The following is an 18,833-nucleotide window of genomic DNA, read 5'->3' on the forward strand; positions in this document are numbered from 1 at the left end:
TGCTGCCTTTCTGTGTATCACATAGTGTTAACATTTAGCACCGTTGCATATCTGATACATAATGTATTTATTTATTTATTAAAAGCCCTAAATAGCAGAAATTATAGGGAATTTCCTCCAGGAATAATAAAGTATCCATCCATCTATTAATATGTGTTTTGCCAGAGGTACATAGATAACAATGTCAGAGTTATTCACTGATTATGTTGAGACCTTCCCTTAGAAAACTTTTAATTGTGTCATTTTTCCCTGTGTTGTGTAAAAGAGATTTAATCTCAGTAATATTGTTTTAAATATAGTATACAATTGTAGTTATAAAGAGGTGTCAGCTGCAGGAAATAATATGTAAGCTCCTTTTATATATGGCCTTATGATAGGCCTTATTATGATCAATATGCACACATTATGAATAAATGATCAGCATCATTTGTAAACTCCACAGTCAACCCAGAGCCCCTCTGGTTCTTCAGAGATATGAGTGACTATTTGCTCCTGAAGTAAAAACCTCGGGGAGGATTTGGCTTTTCAGCTGAGAGCACTTCCTGAGCTGATAAGAGGACGGAGACAGCATCTCTCAGCACTCTCCAACCTGGGAATTCAAAGCACTGATAGCTGCAGCGTGTTTAAGGGAAGCCGTTAGTTAAGTTGATGGCAAGTTGTCCAGATAATTCAGATTTCTTTTCTTCTTCACAGTAAAGGATAGAAATTGTTGAGGCTCCTTAATGTGTCTGACTCCACGGAGTGACTCATAGATGTGAGTGGGAGAGCTGAAGTCAGGTGTACAGACCAGTACAGTTAGTTATGAATTTGCTCCACATATCCTGGGGGAACATCCATATACATTTGCTCCATATATATATATTTATATATATAACGTCCACTAAATTCACCTGACATATATGCAGCCACAGTATTAACAAAAACATCATCATCCAGATGTTGAGCATCCTTTCAAAAACAACGTAGCCTTAAAATGACATTTTCTAAAATACAGAATCCACTCCACATCCACCGTCTAATTGATAAATGACTTGTTTTTAAAGTGCAACATGCTGGAGAATAATGAGGACAGCTGCTGCCACACAGTGGCTCATTAACCTCAGCACATCCTGTGACGCCCAACACACACACACACACACACACACACACACACACACACACACACACACACACACACACACACACACACACACACACACACACACACACACACACACACACACACACACACACACACACACACAAGACAAACAGACGAGACTGACTTCAATAAAACAACACCACATACATTACCAAATATACGTTTTTTTTTATATATATATATATATAATATGATAACAAAGCACTTTTTCATGGCACTTTGTGATCACCGTAACGCCTCAGAAGAGGGAAAAATGTGACATCGAGCAAGTTCGACAATCAAACATTCATAATGAGCATTGTTCAAAGAAATGAGTGACAAGTCTAGACGACAACATCCATCGTTAAAGGAGACACAACACTGTTTGTGCATCTGTCTGCATCTGTGTGTGTGTGTGTGTGTGTGTGTGTGTGTGTGTGTGTGTGTGTGTGTGTGTGTGTGTGTGTGTGTGAATGGTAAAAGGAGAATAGCATACTGAGGAATCTCTAACCAAAGGCGTGAAAATAATTATCTCTTTGTGTGAAGCCAGCAGTGGGACGATCCTCCAGCACATTCACATGTACAGTACTCTGAATGAAGTTTCACTGGCCCTGAATCAAATGTACAGACACACACAGTGGGCGAGCTGCCTCAAAAAGTTGGCTTTATTCTACCTAACAGCAGTACAGATGTGAACAGACAGGATCATTTAGCTACAATCAGACTGTGAGACTGAAGTCCACTTCTCAAACACGCTGAGTTATCAAAGAATGATGATGATGATGATGATGATGAAGACTGTAAGGCCAAGAGGGGTTCAGTTCACAGCCGGTAAAACAGGGATGGAGACAAACTAAGAGCTGCAGGGCAAAAATGTTTAAAACCACACCAACAGTCCTATTGATGGTTTATATAAAACTGCAAACTGCAGGATGAAAAAGGTGACAGTTCTGAGATCAGTGACGAACTTCGCTTTCAGTGTTTTGCTGCTGCAGCTGGACCGAAAACAAAGCTGAGCTCATTTTGGATGAAATGATGTTACTGATGCTCAGTTTAACAGCAACCTAAAAGTTTAATTACAAACATTAAGTCAGCTGAACTACATATTTAAATTATTCTTCATTTGCTGTACGCATATTCACAAAGATTCTTGTTGGCATTAAATGTTACTGCCCTGTCTCGTAAAATGTAACTTCCCATACAATGAAACTGCATTATAAAAAAGGTTTCCAGCTAAATATATTTTGCAGTGGATTACGTTTACTTTTGACGTATTTTGGTTCAATATTATAGTCGTTTTGAGCCAAACCATTATGTATTTTTACAAACCTAACTAAGGAGTTTTGATGCCTTTTTTTGTTTTGTTTTAATCAATAATCTCATGTTTGAAACAGTTTGAAACTTTGACCGTTGGGCCTGAAAGAAAATCTGTTTCCTTCAAAACATAATTGAGAGCTTTCTGAATCTGTCTGCTTGGTTTAGGAAGTTTGGTTCAGCCGAATTCTCTGGCTCCTTCCCAACCATGAGGAAATGTAAAGACACAGAGCGCAACGAGTCATACTGTCAAACCCAAACCCGCCAGAGAGGGAAACAATCAGCGCCACAACATGCAACCAAAGGCTGGAAAGGTAACTCAATTAAAGTAGCTAGCCGATCATTTCAGCAGTAAAATGATTACTTTAGTTGCAGTTGATATCTCAAATGATGATGAAATGGGACAAGTTAGCTGTTAGCGAGCTAATGTTAGCTATGTGTTAGCAAGTTATTAGCTAAGGCACTAGCAAACATAATACTGCATGGCTTTCTGATTCGCACATTCCACTATAACACAAGTTGAATACTTTTCATACGACACGAAATCAATGGAGAGCGATGAATTGTTTTACCCTCCGGTGTGGGCGGGACTTCATTGCGCTTTGTCTCTTGTGATCTATTCCCCCTCTGTGGCAGTAAACACAACAAAAAATTGTGCTGTTAATTGTTATATTTAGATATTTTCGAGCCAGATTTGAGGGTGTAGTTAACCTTTAATGCGATGCGTCTGACCGGGACGCCTCCTTCCCCAAAATAAAACACTCTTCAGATCAGCACAAATCACAACGGCGCCATATTTTTCATCCGAAAGCAAGATTTCTTTTAGGTTGCAGCGATCACGGGCATGCTTTCTGTTTGTCCCTGCACATGGAGATTGCATTTTGAGATTGCAACTCCTGACTCGTAGTTTGAAACAACTGTCACCACAAAGACCACAAACATTTCTACGCATTGACATTTAAATTCACATTTCAGATAAGGGATGGCGGCCGATCCAGATTCTCTTTTCATTCAAGCGGTGGAGACGAGGTCGTCTGCTCCTCAGGCTTGGTGCAGGGACCGGCTTTTCGTAAGAGAGCTGAACTTTTTTTTTTACCTCGTTCCCACTCCCTCCCTCTCTTTCTTTATTTCTCTCTGTGTCTCTCACTGCCTGGTGATCAGGATCAGCTACATGTGGCCACAGCAGCCAGACTTGTGCTTCTGAGACTCGATGTAGTCGTGAATCTGGAACTTGGGCTCATTCTGCTGCTGTGTCGCTCTGTGCCTCAGCTCCCTGATGGAGAGAGAGAGAGAGACAGGACGTTGGATACAGAGGGGGTGGATGTGTGGGATGGAGCACATACAGGGTGAGCAAATCAAGAAAATGAGAAAGGAAGAGCAAGCTAGCGAGGGAGAGAAAATCTATCTGTACTGAGTTTTAATCAAAAATGCCTCCAGCATGAATGATTTAATCTAACTTCAATTTAAAATACACATGAAGTTAGGAACTCATTCAGATGACTTTCTAGCCCTGGGAACACGCTGCACAAGTCATTTTTAGACTAAATAACAATCCTTTTCACACTTCACATAAGAAAGGTTTGAGCACAAGAAAGTCATTCAAAAGCAGAAATGAAACAGAGAACATGCACAATCCCACTATAACGAGTCAACAGGAACAAACAAGAAATTAGCTAAAAAAACAAACAGTGTGCAGATTAGTTGCAGGAATCAGAGGGAGGATTGTGAGCATTACGTAAAAGGAAAGTATAAAAATACTCAGAGGAGACGATCAGAGTGAACTCAGCAGAAAGGTATCGGCTGAATGCGTGAAGCGGATTAAAATACAAACCCTTTATGTGGAACCTCAGTGTTTACTACACTCAAGAAGCATGACCCAAACTAAACTGGGAATAAATTCTAATTTGTTTTGGCTTTTACTAATACAAGTAGAGAAAGAGACGGTTTCTGTTGTAGAAACATTAATTTTCTCAGGACTAGACAAACCCGGTGAAGTGTTAAATATTAGTTTTGGAGATCACTTGACTCTGGAAATGAGAAAATGCAAATAACTCCTCTGTATGATCCCCAAGGGTATTCTGTTTTCTTTCTCTCTTTCTTTTTTTTGCTGTTTATTATCTTTATCCAGTCGTTTTTCTCTCATTAATGTGGAAAAGTCTGCTTACTGTTGCTTCTTTCCAGCATCTTGTAATCAAAACATGAACAAAAACTGCTTTGATTTAGAGCTCAGAATACAAACACTACACAGATTAACTAATCATGTCTCTGAAAATAAAAAGACCCCCATTCTTCAGGGATTTCTTCCTGTTTGCATTATATACTATTACCGAGCTACATGCAGTAACTTATGGTCCCATTTAGAGTAAAATACACCATAAAGCAGGGTGTGCTTTAGGGCGGGGCTACCTTGTGATTGACAGGTCGCTACCACGGCGATGTCATGTCTGAGAGTCTCCATGTTTTCATCTTACAACTTTGACCCTTTCACAATTTATTTACAGTTTATTAATTATAACATTTTGGTCACCTAAAAATGTCTTAGCTCCATCCTCTCACTTCTGGTTGCAAAAAAACAAGATGGCGACGTCCAACATGCCAAACTTAAGACCTAAAAATCGCAGTCCGCAAACCAATGGGTGACGTCACGGTGGCTATGTCCACCTCTTATATACAGTCTTTGGGGGTGATGGAGGGTTTTTGGTTTGTTGCAGTCTGCAGTTTCACCATTAGATGTCACTAAATCCTAAACACTGGTCCAGTAAACATAATTTTTTGCCAATTAAGGGTAGCGCAACAAGCTATGAATACAAAGCTGACATATCAGATTTCACATATCACCTTATTACTTTAACTTGTTAGTAAACAGTTGCGTGTCTCTGGCAACCTGTTGAATATAAGTCCAGTATTCACTCTCTTTGAGCTCTGTTTTGAGTGAAATATCCATCTCTTTAACGGCTAAATGCTCCACATCCTTTCAGCAGCTGGTCACCAACTTTGACGGTTTGCCGTGCTGGGCAGTTATCTTACAGCTGGTTTTATAAGGATTTAATTGGTAAACTGCTGCTGGAAAAGATTCTGAATGGGCAGTGAGAGTGAATCAAAATAGTAACAATTTGGGCTGAAAAACCAAATCTAAGAGCTTAAAGAAATGCTTTGTAGAGCTGCAGAGTCAGCTGATTATTCTCTGAGCTACATCCTTCACATTAGACATAAAAAAATTCATCCACTTCTGGTATTAAATATTCATCAGTGCAGCTTTAAGACTTACTTTGCTATAGCGAGAAAGGCCAGCTCCACGTTGACTCCCGTCTTCGCACTGGTCTCCATAAATGGTACGCCATATTCCTACGATGGAAAAAACATTAGAGGAGCAAGTGGAGTGTCTGTTATTGAGAACATGACCACATAGCGCCGTCATACATTACCTTCGCCAGCTTCTCTCCGTCCTCCGTCTTCACCGCCCTCTCAGCCATGTCTGCCTGTAAGTATGAGCAGGGGAGAGAAAACAAGTCATCATAGCGGAGGTGAAGGGGTCAGAGATTCCCCCCTGCCATTAGCTACAGTGATGCACCGTCGGGTCAGACCGCCACATCCTCTTATCTGCCGCCGGCTGCAGAGCCAGAGCTCCTTCAGACTGATGAGATGTCAGAAGCTCCACCTCTAGCAGGAGAGCAGCACTCCCACAGACTGATGCCGGCAGTCCTGCTGCTCTCACAGCAAATCATCTGAGCTGCTGCTGTGTGACATCTCTGACCCGGAGAAGGGTGAGTCCTCCCTGAGCCACCAGAGGGAGTTTAGAAATAACATGACTGCAGACTCATCACCAGCAGCATTGTGGAGGAAATGGTTGCTTGAGGCTGGTGATTAGTCATTTTTGTGGCTGGTTTTGATCGTTATCCTTCGCAGTCACAATGATGAAATAACATTGGGGGATTGAGTGTGTCGATGTGGATGATTCTGTAAATGGACCAACTTTATTTCAAAGCATAAGTCAATGAAGACGCACAAACACAATTAAGACCGGGTTTCACTTAGTAAATGTCAAGTGACACTTTGTATCTGCACATGTGCTGCTCGGTAGAGGCGTCCTCACGTCTGTCTGAGTGTGATAAGAGTGCATTAAAACCGTGCTAAGAGACCAGTTATCCTCCTGATCTGTTTTATGTAACACAAAAATAGGAAACTTTGCTCACCTTGTTGCCGAGCAACATGATGACCACATCCTTCTGGGCATACTCGTGTATTTCAGTCAGCCAGGCCTTTGAAAGTATAAAAGACAGACAGATTCAGGAGAGAGGGGAGAAGGAGGGATTGGTCGATAAACAAAACAAATACCACCACTTGAAATCTGCATTTTCACTCTCGTACTGAGCTGTGTATCATTACAATCCTCTGATCAATCCTGGTGAGACTGACTCACTCTTATCCTTGAACACTTTTATTGCTTTTCATTACTGAAACTGGGGACTGTGTAGCGAAGCGAGCGATAACATCATGTCATTTCCAAAGAGGGCCGTGAGAAAAAGGCTGCAGGTCCTCACAGTCTTTTGCATGTAAACAGACAGAGTGAAGCGTTCAGCTTGAGAGGGTCGAGGAAGTGAAAATGAAGAGAGAGAGAGAGAAGAAAGAGAGAGAGAGAGAGAGAGAGTGGGAGGGAAAAGTAATTTGATAGTCTTACCCTGATATTGTCAAACGAGATCTTGCTGGTGGTATCGTAAAGCAGGAGTAACGCTGTAAAAGGAAACAGAACACCTGTATTGTTATGCAACGCACACATCAACACCTACACACACTTTCTATGTTCACTAATAAAAAAAAGTGCACATCTCAGCCAGGTTTCACCCGAACCTACACCACCCGTTCCCACACAACAACACACACAAGAGCACGAGGAAGTGCAATATAAAAAGCAAAGGTTACCCTGGGCATCTCTGTAGTAGGCGTGTGTTACACTGCGGAATCTCTCTTGGCCAGCTGTATCCCAGATCTGCGTAACAAACCACATAATTACACAACAGCTAACGTGGGAAAACTGAAACATCCTGAACAATCCTTCACTGCAAATCCTCCACAGACAACGACTGCAGCAGAAACACAGCATTATGCCGACCCACAAGGTCAAAAAGCTGTGACCGTATATTTAGTCTATATTTGTCTGCTGTCTTTGGTGATAAAAGACGCGATCTGCATTTGTGCTAAGCAATGAAATAATTGGCCCCCATTCCGATGAAAATATCGACTTTGCCTGCATAAGCACATACATGTGGTTGTGCATGAGTGTGGGGTTTAACGAAGGGTCCCACTTTGGGTTTTTTTAGAAAATATGGTCACCCTGACTAACTGCCAATGCAGCTTTTGACTCTAGTGGAGTTCACGATTTTGTGTGGTTATGCTTTGAATCCCATATTTAAATGTATTTAATTAAATTAATATATTATATGAAAGTAATGAAAAGCTGAAAGAACACATTTGCTGTTACTATGTTTTCCCCCAAATTCCTTCCAGATGTCCAAAGGCAGAGTGCAGTTTTTAGGTCCTATCTAATAATAATTGGTTTAAAAATACATAACATGAGGATATTAAATCAATCAATCTGCCACAGTGTTCATCCAGTCAGACTGAGAACTGTGCTCTCACCTCAGCTTCATCTCTATCGTACAGATTTATACTCATAGTGGTAGTCTATTTTGAAATGAATAACAAGATTTCATCATGTTCATGGCCCATGTAAGAAAAGAAAATCTAATGATTTACTCGAGTTGGCAGAAGAATGTAATTTGTGGCGTCTCCCACTCAGTGTTGAATGAACAGGTTATGATGATAGACGGGTTTGGGCCTTAATATTAACAGCCTGCTGCTGGAACAGAGCACGGCAGAGTCATAGCCGAATACATTATTATTGACTTTGATTGGATTAGCAACACCAGACAAGCTCATCCAAGGGAGTGTAAAGCATATTTAGGTCAACAAATATTTGTAAATTAGTGTACAGATTATTTTTGATGCTACTTAATCTACCAGATGAGTCTTTATTTAGGTCAATAGCTTCCAGATGGTTGAGCTAAAATGCAGACACAGGTCTCGAGAAAAAAAGGTCCATGTTCTCACCTGGAGTTTGACTTTCAGGTTGTCGACATCCACCACTTTATTCTGCAAACAATGAGAGGAGCCGTGAGAGACTGACAGCCCACCATGTGCTTTAAAGACTGCAGTGCTGTGAAAACGGCACAGAAATACATGACGAACATCTCGGCAGAATAAACGCCAATACACTCAGCGTGCAGTTACAGAAACAAGACAACTAAAAGTAGCTTTGAATGCTGGCAAAGAAAGTAATTTGCAACACCCACACATCAACAAGGTCCTGGGATTAGACTTAATTACACAACAGTGAGAAAAGACGACTGGCAGCAACTACTGACTCCCCCGTTAATTTCCTGCAGCCCCGTAGGGGTGCCCTCTGATTTCCAAAGAAGAAAAGATCGGCTTAAAATAGTTTAGACGCCACGCTAAAGAAAACAGCTAAATGTTGTTAACAATAATGGTGAAGATGACATGCAGTACTATTTAAAGCTGTGCTCCAACATGCAAATACAAAACACAGGTTCCATGCTCTGTTTCATGTGTGTGGGGGGTTATGTTAACATGACCTGCTACAGCAACAAGCCAGGTCACCACCGCATTTCAACCGCCAAACACAGAGGGAGGAAGTTCAACTAAAAACATGTTGTGCAGCACTTCCTCAATCACTTCATCACTGCGTGTCAGACGTGTCGCCACAACAAGCTCCCTCCTTTCCTGTGAACGCACGCAAAAATTCAACCAGAAGAAATGCAGAAGAAACCTCTGCTACGTGTGCAGAGCCAGAGCTGCCACCTGCTGAATCCTCTGCCTTGGCAGAATGGACATGGTTTCTACCCCTGCATTAGTTGCCATGGGTTTCCATTTTTCCCCCTCTCAATTATGACGTGAGAGGAGCCTGCATGCTGAGTAACTGCTACAAGGAAGCATGCCGAAAATAGACCGGCCATGTTCCAAGCTGCCACAACAGCCTGCCTGCCTGCCTATCCATGCACGGAGGACGACCTCAGCATATTGACTCAACGGCTCCTCTCACATCACTCTGTTTCTAAGCAGCTTCGCCCCTTTTCACAAACACAAGCCATAAAACGAGAGGGTGCCTTCATTAAGAGACAATCTTGTGAATGAATAGTGTGACACTGAATCCACCAGGTCTTTTTACAGCGTAAACCAGTGTCAGTTCCCTTTGTAAAGCATTTTATGAATGGCCACAGGCCGCAGTACTTGTTGCTTTTGCTTCAGTAGTCGCAAGATGAAATGTTGATGCTTCTGAACAGACATGGTCCATATAGCTCTAGCCTGACATCCATTACGCTCTATAACGTCTACACCACCACCAAAGAACACAGCACATCACTCCGTCTAATGCAACTCAGCTTCCTCCTCAAACCACCCCTCCTTGACCTGCCATTAGTGTGAGTGTTTTGCCTTGATCTGAGGGGAGCTGGGGGTCGAAACACTCACTCCACACCGCTTATTTGCATGTTCATCTCTGCAGAGTGAGATGTTCAGTAGAAATCTGCAGAAAACTCAGCAACTGTCGCTGCCTGTGCGTGCTTGTGCGTGTGCGTGTGTGTGTGTGTGTGTGTGTGTGTGTGTGTGTGTGTGTTTGTGTGTGTGTGTGTGCATATGTGATGAGGCAGCAGCTCGTCTGCCAGCAGCGCGACTCCTCCAGGACCGAGTGGAGCTGCAGCCAATCTTTCCAGGAGACAGAGACGTGGGCAGGCATCTGCCAAGACGGTTACGAAGCCGTCCGCAGAGCCTTAGCAGCACAAGTGGTCTGTGAACTTGACTGATTGGCGAGAGGATTCGTACATTTGGTGCCATCAGCGCAGAGTGTTCTGCGAGGAAATAAGGTGATAATTGGGCCGCAGTGACTCTGACAAGTGGATCTCTTGTTGCCTTAAAAATATCATTGGGTTGTTTTTCAGATGCTAAATGTTACCTCATGATAGCAACAAGCAAATGACATAAACGCAGAAATAATAAACATTTTAGTGAGACATTCTGTGCGTCTCTCTCTCTCTCTCTCTCTCACCCTAAAGTCTATTCCAACGGTGGCTATAAAGTTGCCTCCCAGAAACGCCCCGTCTTTAAAGCGCACCAAGAGGCACGTCTTCCCCACGGACGAGTCTCCCAGCAGCATCACCTAAAGAGCAAAACCCCAAACCAGAGAAGAAGAACAAAAGGTTAAAAATAAAACATGACTGACAGCTTGTACATGATGGTGAATAAACAATTACAAAGCACCTCTGAGGAGGAAATGACAGCTGAGGCAAATATGTTTCCAACTAAGCAAGAAGAGGTGTTTCACAACGGGGATTATGATGTTTGAGTCAGATGATGGTGTTGTGCAATGTCTTTGGTTTTTGGCAAGATTTCCGTTGTAAAAATGAAACTAGCTGCCAACAACATGTGACACTCTGGAGAGAGGACTCAAGATGTCTGAGCCAACTCTGTATTCTCAACTCTTCATGTTTCAGCGTGCATCCAAAACTGATCGATATAATTACAAACAAACAGGATGTGTAATTATACAATCCATCCAGCCCAGTGTTCACAGTGACTCATAGCCGCATACAACATAGATTACAGAACAATTAAACTTGAATTAAACTTTGCCTTTTGTCCGAGGGTCTTTATTAAACAGTTACTGGTGTGCCTCAGCTTTTATAAATATTTAATTGGAGGGAGCAACAAGTACACCCTCTGCAAACATTTGCTTAACAGTAAGGGCGGACAAAGCAACCTCCAGAGAGATTTAGAGACTAATCAAACACCAGGTCGGTGACTTGGTGTCAGTGAAGGAGGAAATGCATAAAGACAGACACACTAATCAACTGATAGTTAAAGGTTTCCCTCAGTATGCACATGATGCATGGAACAATAAAGCAATATAACACATGTGGATGGTTTAACATGCATGCAGGTCAAACCTCCAGCACATCCAGACACCTGTTATCCCCACAAACAACACACCAAACAACCCAAACGCAAATACACACCTTGAACGCAATATCATAATACTCATTAACAGAAGCGCATCTCTCCAGCACATATTTGGACGTCCCGTTTTTAGCCTGCTTGTCCGTCAACGAGGTCTTTCTTGAGGACATGGCAATGCCAGGAAGAGGCTGAGAGAAGCCTTGTCTCCGGAGATGTGTCCAAGAAAAGACGCGTCTGTGAGCTGCGAGCTGCTCAGTGCCGAGCTCCTCCAGCCTCCAGCTCCTCCGAGAGCATTACTGCATGTGGCCACAGAAATGATCACCACCAGAGGAGGAAGAAGAGGATGAAGAGAATCAAACCTTGATGTCGCTTTGTGGAAAGACGCAAGCGAGGCTGTCCAAACTTACCCAAAACATACCCAAAAAATACCCAAAAAATACCCAAAATCAGTGCGTCTTCATCCAGCAGTCAGGAGAGCAAAACAGGAGAGATTCCTCTGCATTGTGCATGGAACTGATCGTGTGAGGACTCTGGTGTTACTCTCATGAGAGGAAGCATCGGTCTGTGTCTCAGGCTGACACTGTCCCCAATAAACAGATGCGGAGGTCAGGCGCGCAGACGGCTGACTCATGCGCCACAGGTGGTGCTCGGTGATGGAGCAGGTCAGGGAGGAGAGCAGAGACCTGGGGAGGAGAGCAGATACCTGGGGAGGAGAGCAGAGACCTGGGGAGGAGAGCAGAGACCTGGGGAGGAGGAGAGCAGAGACCTGGGGGGAGAGCAGAGACCAGATACCTGGAGGAGGGAGCAGGACCTGGGGGAGAGCAGATACCTGGGGAGGAGAGCAGAGACCTGGGGAGGAGGGAGAGCAGATACCTGGGGAGGAGAGCAGATACCTGGGGAGGAGAGCAGATACCTGGGGAGGGGGGGAGGAGAGCAGAGACCTGGGGAGGAGGAGACCTGGGGAGGAGGAGAGCAGAGACCTGGGGAGGAGGAGAGCAGAGACCTGGGGAGGAGGAGAGCAGATACCTGGGGAGGAGGAGAGCAGATACCTGGGGAGGAGAGCAGATACCTGGGGAGGAGGAGAGCAGATACCTGGGGAGGAGGAGAGCAGATACCTGGGGAGGAGGAGAGCAGATACCTGGGGAGGAGAGCAGATACCTGGGGAGGAGGAGAGCAGACCTACCTGGGGACCTGGGGGAGGAGAGCAGAGACCTGGGGAGGAGGAGAGCAGAGACCTGGGGAGGAGAGCAGAGACCTGGGGAGGAGAGCAGGGAGGAGGAGAGCAGATACCTGGGGAGGAGGAGAGCAGAGACCTGGGGAGGAGGAGAGCAGATACCTGGGGAGGAGAGCAGATACCTGGGGAGGAGAGCAGAGACCTGGGGAGGAGAGCAGATACCTGGGGAGGAGGAGAGCAGATACCTGGGGAGGAGAGCAGAGACCTGGGGAGGAGGAGAGCAGATACCTGGGGAGGAGAGCAGCAGACCTGGGGGGAGAGCAGAGACCTGGGGAGGAGGAGAGCAGAGACCTGGGGAGGAGAGGAGAGCAGAGACCTGGGGAGGAGGAGAGAGATACCTGGGGGGGAGGAGGAGAGCAGATACCTGGGGAGGAGGAGAGCAGAGACCTGGGGAGGAGGGCAGCAGATACCTGGGGAGGAGGAGAGCAGAGACCTGGGGAGGAGGAGGACAGAGGCTGGCCTGGGATCTGTTAGTGTAAATACACTTGATGTACAGTCTCCTACAGATACAGACAGACTGCTCTTGGTGCGTAAAATGGCGCACAGACCTTGTTAAATGCTGATTTTTTCTAATTATTGCAGCTTTTTAATAAACCCATTGGCTTCTCTCCTCACAGCAGCCAAACAATCAAAAATCCCCTCTTGGGAAGACATAAAAAACACACATGTCTCCCATTTAATTAGCATGTCATACATGTCGGAGCTGAGCCTGATGATGAATGTTGTCCCGGTGTTTGTCTCCCTCCAGTGTTCAAGTCGAGTCCCCGCTCCTCTCCGTGGTGACAGGATCAATGACACAGTCAGAGAGCGTTTATGTTACATAACTGACATGAGATCTATCATCTGAACATATGAAGGCATCACTCTGCGTCACGGGGAAGCTGCAGGCCACATCTCACGCCTCAGACATGAACATGAAATATTCAGGTTGTAGATGGAGCTGATCGGATGGTTGATTTAATTATGAGTGGTGCTAATATATACTCAGTCGTCAGATTTACTGCATGTTCTTGTATCTGCCCCAATGCTTTATCATTGAGTGTGGTTCATAAGGATCAGTGGAGAGAAGTGCATCTGAAAAAGAGGCCGAGGAAGCTCTAAATGTAGGTGACAGTTTATAAGAATATATTAAGATGTTCTTTGCATTTAAAGCTCTTTAATTTGACCACCTGCATAAGCCCAATCTAAATAAACACCAACACATGTCTAACCCTGCTTTAAATCCAGACGTATGCAGCTGCATCTTGGTGACTTGTTTTGTTTCTCGTGCATTTTTCTCTGCAGGCCTTTTTTTGAAGCTTGAATCACACACAGAACAACATGCTAATGCGAACTGGCAAAGCCAATTTTACACTTTCTCACATATTCCTGCCGTCTCCGTGCCGCTCTAATGGCAGTGACACCAAGCCAAAGTTATCACAGACACAGAATCAGTCATTAAACGAGCCAAACATCTTCCTATTTCCTCCACAGAGTCAACCCCCTCCTCCTCCTCCTCACATGCCACAAAGCATAAAATCACATGAAACAGCTCTGTTAAAACCGCAGCAAACAACCTGCGATGTGTCTTCACATTGACTTAATCATAGCAGTGGCATCATTAACCATAATAACGCACACAAACACTGTTGGTGGTCGTAACGAATGCGGTGAGAAGATGCATCCATCGTCCCACGCTGGAGGAGAGCACCACTGATTCATGCTGCTCTCCACTGGCAGCAGAGAAACGGAGAACATGAGCTTCACTTTCACGTCACGACTTCAGCACAAACAGCCCAATCGCAGCGACGTGTCCTTCACATCAAACGATGGAAGTCAACAGCGTGAGAGTGTGGGGGGGAGGAGGGACATGCGAGGGAGGGTGTGTGTGTGTGTGTGTGTGTGGAGGACAGGAAGTGTGGACTCACTGTGAAACCGATGCCGACGGTGGCGGTGAAGGAGCCTGGGAGGAACTTTCCCTGGTCGAACTGAACCAGCAGAGAGGTCTTACCCACTCCGCTGTCTCCCACGAGGATCGTCTGCAGGGAGGGAGAGAGATATGACATTATGCTTCCACTGCTTTGCCTCCTTCGCTTATCGCCCGAGGCCAGAACACTGTGTGTGTGTGGGCACAATCAGAGTACGATACTGTACATGTTCATCTGTTGCTCGGCGCACAGCTCTGCCTTCTGTAACGCAATGTGACGGCTCAATGCCTTCAAGAGGGAACGGCAATGTGCAGTGGTTAACTGGGAAGATACTGGATGTGTGTGTGTGTGTGTGTGTGTGTGTGTGTGTGTGTGTGTTTAGGCCTGAAACTGTGTCACTGTATCAGAGATGGCTGCTCACATCTCAGGCTGCTTGCACCCACAAGAGGAACACTAACCACAGAAATCTCTCTTTATTATGACATTTTTTTAAACACGTCCTATACTCACCAGCAGTACGTTAACTCAAGTACTACACTTGTACTTCTACTTCTACTTCACTCCATTTAGGAGACATTTATTGTACTTTTTACTCCACTACATTTGTTCAACAACAGTATTTAATAGTTAATCTAAACTGTTTAGGTCCTAAAGAGGTAAATTATACAATAAGTCCCAAAAAAGCCCCCCAAAAAAGAATATTTTAATAATGAAATACCCTCAGATTTGCATATTTGTGACCCTTTAAAGGGCCACAACCCTTAAGTTGGACTAAACCGAGACTAAGTCATGACCGAGAGCAGACCAGTGCGAGTCCATCACTGCATGACTCACTTCAGATAAAATATGGAACATGCAAACCACAGTCACTCCTCAAATTGATCTGAAAATATCCACATTCCCATGAGAACACCCACAAGAAAACAAATGCGGATTCCTCTCCTTTCTCCTCTTTTATTGCCATATATACTGTGTATATATATATGGCATGTAGTGGGTTATTTCTGTGAAGTTCTATTTCCTTAAATAAAGGATCTGAGGACAAATCAAACCTCACACCCTCGTATAAACACAGTGTCGTTGTGATGACATCAGCTGTCATGGCCGCGGGTCGTGTGTGTCCTGCTGCTTTGACACCACAGCTCTGAACGCAGGCATCAATCGGCCTTGTCGCCATGGTTATCGTCTCATTTTGGGGCTGCTGGGGGAGTCCAGCCTGGAGGTCTTCAGTTGCAGATGCTTGCCTATTTTGTTGACATTTATCACCCCACCCTCCTCCTCCTCCTCCTCCTCCACCTCCTGCTTGCTGCTTCTTATCTGCGGTTTCAAAGAGCCCACATGCTGCGCAGCATTACAGCATGCAGTGCTCTGCAGCTCGCGATACGCTCACTTTAATCACTGACATCCACGAGTTCTGCACATTCCACTTTGCTCTCCTATTAATAACATCCTGACGGTTTGAGCAGATATACAGAATGAAGACTATGTGGTGCTTTCGATTGGAAGCTTGCAGAAGTCTTATTGAAGATGTGGCTGTCTAAAATGCTAAGTAAAGCAACAGTTTTCATGCTGAAAATACAGATAAGAATCTCCAGAAAACCCGCAGATAGAAGATGAGCTTTTCAAACACAGCGTACAGGATGTGAATAAAATAGGATGATATTGTTTCACTTTTGAATAACATTAAGTTAAGCATTAAATTAAATTTGTGAGTAGGTACAAGCACAAATTGGCCCTCAAGTCCAAAGATGCAGACCAGAGGCGAGCTGCCACGTGCATGACTCACACTGTGTTTGTGCCGTGTTCAGCTGGCCGTGAAATCAACATATTACTATTTTATGTCTCCTTCATCAAGTTTTTATGCCGGCGTGTAAACGTTCTCAGGACAAACGCTGCTGGAGAAAAAAGAAAAAAAAACAGCAGCGAGGTGGGGGGGGAAGTTTATCTCTAGGAAGCACATGTGGGAATGAATGTATGGAGGAAGAATGAAGGAAGGATGGAGGTGGAGATGCTGAATGTGTCTCCATGGCAACACGAGATTTCTTCTCAGAGTTGTTTGGGTTCATCGAGAGTGAGCCCCAGAGATGTTTCATAATGAGATAGTTACCGTTAAAGGGCCAAGTGGAAGCCCAGCATTCAGGTATGCATAAGTGTGCAATGAATGCAGTGGATGGTAATTTAGACCCTCAGTGATGTCATCATATCATACATAACATTCCTTTAATAACACAGTTTTTAACAGTATTTATGGTACTTTTTCTGGTGATTATTGAATGTCCATGCCACTGTTTCAGCTCCTTATTCCAACATTCCCTTTATTTGTTTTTTTCTTTAAAATGTAAATTAATCTAAGAACTAATAATTAAAGAAAAAGCTGTGCTTGTTTTTAAATATGAGCAGTGTAGTGTGGATTCTTACAGCAGAGAGAGAGAGAGAGGACAGGGAGTGTCTTTACCTTCATGTTTCTACTTTTCGGCAGATGTCTTTAAATGCTGATAACTTTACATTCATTTAAGAATAATTACTGAAGTAAAAGGAAAACCACGTCCCTTCATGTCTAACAACGAGCGGTTCTGACTAGATTTTGAGCTACACCTTTTTTTCATAGAACAGTGTAAACTCAAAAAAAAAAAGTAGAAGTTGGAAGTTTATTGTGTGTTTTAAGAACTGAGGTCCAATTGGCCCGTTGTCGCCTGCAGAGAGTCGAGCCATCTGTCGTTAGTATCCTGAGTCGTCTCTGGCAGACTGTGACTCGGCAGAACAACAAATGTAACCAGAAATGTGAGTTTGTACTCGGATCAAAAATGTCAAGTTCATGAGGGAATCATACCATCAAAATAGCTTCAGTTTTAAAGCAGTAAAATTAATCTCACAGACTGTAGAAACATATTTAACTTAGTGTGTTCCTGCAGAAGTAATGTGAGCAATACAAAAAAACTATTTGTCTTTTTATTTGCTGTAATAATCCAGAAAACTAAAAAAGAAAATCAGGATTGAGCTCTTACCAGCTTTATACTGTGTTAGATATGATACGTGTGTGTGTGTGTGTGTGTGTGTGTGTGTGTGTGTGTGTGTGTGTGTGTGTGTCATGTATACAAGTCATACACAGAGGATTAACAATATTTTACCCATGAATACCAATGAGTTACTCCTTTCAGCTGAATGATTACAGCAGTGAAGCTGCTTCAGTTGAGGATGTTAGGCCTGAGGGAGCTTCTAGAAAAATACATACTATCAGTTTACATGACCCAAAATTAAGACTGAAATAAAAGAAAGCACACTTTGAAATAAAAATATCTATATAAATATTTATATATAAAATGTTAATGTGAAAATAATTGATCATAATAATAATTTCTTAAGTTATTTAACCAATTTTTTCATTTATATATTTTTACACTATATTCATGATTTATAATGTCTTTTTTAATTTATTTTATATTGAACACTTAAGGGGTTCCAGTTTATTATATGGATAATAAACATAAACTATAGACCTTTTTTTATAAATAATTGCTTTTATTAAGCTCTCCTGATGACCATTTTTGAGAAATTAGCTTGCAGTGGGTATTTATTTATGGGCAGAGGGAGCACACATAATTTAATAACTGGGCCCAAAATTGAGACTATTAATATAGAATTGCTAGCAAACCATTAATTGACAATTATTCTGGTAATTTCTTGTCTCTGGGACAATTGCAAGGTCAACAAACTAGTGAAGAGAGGAATGAGTCACCTTGTGCGTCAGGTCTTCATTATAGGGGAAGGTGTCTGATGTGGGAGACATTCCGTCCTCCGTGTCCGTGTCCACAGCCGATGACCCGTACGCACTGTCCGAGGAAACCAGCTTCTCCTCCTCCCGCCTCCGTGTTTCGCTGGTGTCCTCCATCACGTCTGACCTAAAGCCTGAACGCGTTCTATCGTCAGAAGCAAACAAACTAAACGTTAGAACGTCCTCTCCGTCGGTCGTCACCTCCGGCCCTCCTCCTCTGCAGGTTTCTATCCTGAACAGAGACACAAACCGGACTAAATATTTATATGAAAGCGTCACTGAGGTGTAGTTTACAGTATTTATGAAGTAAAAACCATGTTGGGAATAGCTACAAGGAAGTGAAGACAAGGAAGCGTTCAGCACCCTGGAGAGAGATAAACATGTCCTACTTCCTTCATCAGGGGAAAACCTTTTATATCGAATGGAAACAGGAAATTAAGACCAAAAAAAAACTGATTT

The 18,833-nt window shown here is 43.4% G+C and overlaps 1 protein-coding gene across 2 annotated transcripts; it reads right to left on the reverse strand.

Moving 5' to 3' along the window:
• Nucleotides 1-1,366: 1,366 nt before the first annotated feature.
• On the reverse strand, nucleotides 1,367-12,011 carry LOC129098687 (ras-related protein Rab-37-like). Of its 2 annotated transcripts, XM_054607769.1 has the most exons (10): nucleotides 11,891-12,011; nucleotides 11,521-11,757; nucleotides 10,554-10,664; nucleotides 8,543-8,584; nucleotides 7,355-7,421; nucleotides 7,113-7,165; nucleotides 6,628-6,693; nucleotides 5,860-5,913; nucleotides 5,703-5,779; nucleotides 1,367-3,707 (listed from the first exon to the last, which is right to left on the reverse strand). In XM_054607769.1, the coding sequence occupies exons 2-10, from the start codon at nucleotides 11,629-11,631 to the stop codon at nucleotides 3,602-3,604; spliced, it is 687 nt and encodes a 228-aa protein (XP_054463744.1). In that variant the 5' UTR covers nucleotides 11,632-11,757; nucleotides 11,891-12,011; the 3' UTR covers nucleotides 1,367-3,601. The 2 variants fall into 2 exon arrangements, with proteins under 2 accessions (XP_054463744.1, XP_054463745.1); XM_054607770.1 differs by lacking the exon at nucleotides 11,891-12,011 and having other exon boundaries at nucleotides 11,521-11,772.
• Between the last annotated feature and the right edge of the window lie 6,822 nt (nucleotides 12,012-18,833).

Source organism: Anoplopoma fimbria, chromosome 11 (genome assembly GCF_027596085.1).
Source record: "Anoplopoma fimbria isolate UVic2021 breed Golden Eagle Sablefish chromosome 11, Afim_UVic_2022, whole genome shotgun sequence".
Taxonomy (NCBI): Eukaryota; Metazoa; Chordata; class Actinopteri; order Perciformes; family Anoplopomatidae; genus Anoplopoma; species Anoplopoma fimbria.

Coding starts and splice junctions, on each gene's coding strand:
- LOC129098687 (XM_054607769.1), bottom strand. CDS start 11,631: ATGTCCTCAAGAAAGACCTCGTTGACGGACAAGCAGGCTAAAAACGGG. Junction 8,585..10,553: donor CCGTTGGAATAGACTTTAGG/GTGAGAGAGAGA, acceptor CATTGTTTGCAG/AATAAAGTGGTGGATGTCGA. Junction 6,694..7,112: donor TCTCGTTTGACAATATCAGG/GTAAGACTATCA, acceptor ATACTTTCAAAG/GCCTGGCTGACTGAAATACA.